The sequence below is a fragment of the Pteropus vampyrus genome, unplaced genomic scaffold (genome assembly GCF_000151845.1).
Source record: "Pteropus vampyrus isolate Shadow unplaced genomic scaffold, Pvam_2.0 Scaffold131, whole genome shotgun sequence".
Taxonomy (NCBI): domain Eukaryota; kingdom Metazoa; phylum Chordata; class Mammalia; order Chiroptera; family Pteropodidae; genus Pteropus; species Pteropus vampyrus.
Window position 1 is genome coordinate 744,327 of NW_011888912.1, and position 3,387 is coordinate 747,713.

Consider the following 3,387-nt stretch of genomic DNA (forward strand, 5'->3'; position numbering starts at 1 on the left):
GGAAAGCAAACGACCCGCACCCAGGCAGCGCAGACCAGCGAATGAGCAGAATCCTTCCGGTTTCTAGTCGGAAACGGGGTCCGAATGGTTTGGTAACAGTTAAAATTTATGACTTAAATTTCATTTAGACCAGAGTTAAAATTTGTCTGCATATATTATTGGAAAATCAGAGTACCCGGGATCCTTGGTGGTGTAAATATAGAGGGTTTTCAGGGGGGCAGCATGTGAGTAATGAAGAGGGGTGGGGGTTAAAGAGTGGGGACGCTGGGGTCCTCTCGCCGGGTCGGAGGCTTGGTGCCACCCCTGTCACCCAAGCAGCAGTCGGCAAGTTCCTCGATCCGTTCCCCGTTTTGTAGATGGGACGCCAATAACTGCCCGCCACGATGGGATCGAGATCATGCCTACATTTCACTTCAAGTATCTATGGCTGTCTAGGCGACTGGGTTCATGACATGCTGTCTTAGTTCGAGGGCTGCTATAACCTAGCACCACAGACTGGGGGCCTTATAAACAGCACATGTTTGTTTTTCATAGTCCTGGAGGCTGGAAGTCCAAGGTCAGAGAGCAGGTGGGGTCGGGTTCTGGCGAGGGCCCTTCTGGGTCACAGACGGCTGCCTTCGCCTTGTGCTCTTGAGTGGAAGGGAGAGAGAGAGCAGGCTCTCCAGCCTCCCGCTGTGTGGGCACCAGTCACACCCACGAGGGCCCCAAATACCATGATCGCTTCAGATACCATCACCTTGGGGGGTAGGTCTCAACGGCTGAATTTGGAGATCATAACACAACCTACTATGCCTCCTGAGGGTTTTTTTTTTTAAGCCTAAACATCAGGTTATCATTTATTTTTCTTTTAAAATTATACTTGAAAGAGAAGAATATCTGGTTAGTTGAAGTTAGGCAGAGAGATGGTTATGTAACCCATTTCTCTATCCATCTATCTATCCATCCATCCATCATCCCTCCATCCATCATCCCTCCATCCATCATCCCTCCATCCATCCATCATCCCTCCATCCATCCATCATCCATCCATCCATCATCCCTCCATCCATCATCCCTCCATCCATCCATCATCCCTCCATCCATCATCCCTCCATCCATCCATCCATCCATCCATCCATCCATCCATCATCCATCCATCCATCATCCCTCCATCCATCATCCCTCCATCCATCCATCCCTCCATCCATCCATCCATCATCCCTCCATCCATCATCCCTCCATCCGACTTCTCCTCTGTCTGTGCAGTCCTCAGCATGCTTACTTGAGTAAGTGGTAACATCTTACAAGTGACGTCATTGATGAGCGAGTTGAATAAAATCCTTGACATCTGTTCCCTTTTGTCTATGTGGGAGTCACAATTATATCTTCCTCTAAAAGCATCTTTTAACAACTGCAATTAAGAACCCATTTTCTAACTCGATAAAAAAGAAGAAATTTTTAAAAAACCCCTACCCACAAAAAGGAGTCGAGTCTATGTTTTTGTCAAGTGTCAAAAAATAGTTACTCTTCCATCTCAACTCACTGCAAATTAAATGACAAGGTCATTACCTGTTACCGGGAAGAGGCGACGACGCTTTGTTTACTTTTAAATTCAGTGCAGATGGGCGAATTATGTCACATTGAAATGTGTCGGTGTCGAGTAAGTTTAAGATTCACCTTTCAAATTTGTTAACGTGAACACGAAGCCAAAAGCAGCCAGGTGACACGCATACACACTTTACCGAACGAGAGGGAACATGCTTAATTGGTGGCTCTGTAGTTGACGTGGATTTCCGGTTTCACGTCACAGACCATGTTCAAAACCTGTGTTAATACACTTTCCACACACGCATTGTAGCTTCCGTTCAATTCTTTTATCTTCTCTAGCGTCTGCTTGTCTATTTCGTCGGAGAGATGACTCTGAGAGCCCATTATCTATGAAAATGAAACAGACAGAGTTCACTGCACTGTACATCACATTAAACTTTGTTTTATCGGCTCAATTTAGCCTATGTATCAGAGCCCATTATCTATGAAAATGAAACAGACAGAGTTCACTGCACTGTACATCACATTAAACTTTGTTTTATCGGCTCAATTTAGCCTATGTATCCGTGGTTGTTCTACAGCGTGCACATTATGTTTTATTTTTCCAGAATTTTTCAGAAAATGGATAAGATCCCCAACGTTATAAGTGGGATGAATAAAGTTTCCTAAAAACATGGAAGCTGGCCATAGCAGTCGCTTGTCCTTCAGATGACCTCCACACAGTACAAACTGAATGCAATTTCACTATTATTACGCTATGCATAGAAGTTTTTTTTTTAATATCATATTTTCATGTATTTATAACCGTTCTCATTCAGTTTTTACATCTTCCCTATGGCTTTCTTTCTGAATTGAAAGTCTAGAAGATAGAGTTGAAAGACATCATTGAACTCATTTTTGCTGGTTTTAAAGGGCAAATACTGGTTCGTCAGTTTTTTAAAAAAATTATCTGAACTGACTAGATCTTGTTTTTCAGGAAGATACATCCACAATATGCCCAGTAAGATACTTTTACATGCACAAATGTATCTTTTTTAAGCCATGTAGGAGTTTAAGTGAATGAATGCCAGCTCTATAAAGGCAAGGATAAGTGTCACCTTGTGCACTGATGAATTACAAGTGCCTCAAACACCACCTGGCACTTAATAGATGCTCAATACAGATTTGTCTAATGGCACCGGATGAGCAGATCTCCAGGTGTGACAGAAAACTTATGACCTGTGTTCTGTTGCTCTTAGTGGCAGAAGCCTGCTGCCTGAATATTTTGGGACTCTACATCAATTAGAAACTGACAATTATGTGACTATAATGGTACGTTTGGGTCAAGGGTGCCACGAGAGGACTTTTCCATGTTAATTTTCAAAATTTCAGTGTCGAGACTGACGTGTCTAGCTTTACAGCACAATGACCGATAGTGTTGGGGAAATCTTTCAACACCCGATAAGTTTCTTTGTAAGTTGTCTGAAAGGTCCTGTTTAAGAGAAAACAGAGGTTCCGGTGCCATACACTGTTTTGCATTCTCAACCTGTGGTTGCTTCAAGGAAACGAAATGCTTTGATGATATGAATTCAGGAAGAAAGATTAAAGATACAAAAATCTTTAATATGCCCAAGGCGCTCGACCACTTTCTGGTCTTCTGTTCAGATTCATGGTCCACGGTCACGTTCATTGCATTCAGGAGAGATTTAATTTCCCATCGTAGTCTAGATTTCTTTTTAGCAATGCAGCATCTTCTTCAGTAGATGTGAGGTTGGGTAGAAATGGTAAGGGAAAATTAAATCTCTGATCTAATAATATTTGTCGATATACAACCCGCAGTGGGATATCTGATTCTGTTGATAAGTCAGAGGACTCAAAAAA

At 42.6% G+C, this 3,387-nt stretch overlaps 1 protein-coding gene across 1 annotated transcript in view; it reads right to left on the reverse strand.

Moving 5' to 3' along the window:
* Positions 1–1,649: 1,649 nt before the first annotated feature.
* Positions 1,650–3,387, reverse strand: part of ATP6V1G3 (ATPase H+ transporting V1 subunit G3) — a 13,754-nt gene continuing 12,016 nt past the window's right edge. Inside the window, exon 3 of the mRNA XM_011367246.2 lies at positions 1,650–1,914. Within this exon, the coding sequence (XP_011365548.1) occupies positions 1,741–1,914 (174 nt within the window). The 3' untranslated portion in view covers positions 1,650–1,740. The remainder of the gene's footprint in view (positions 1,915–3,387) is intronic.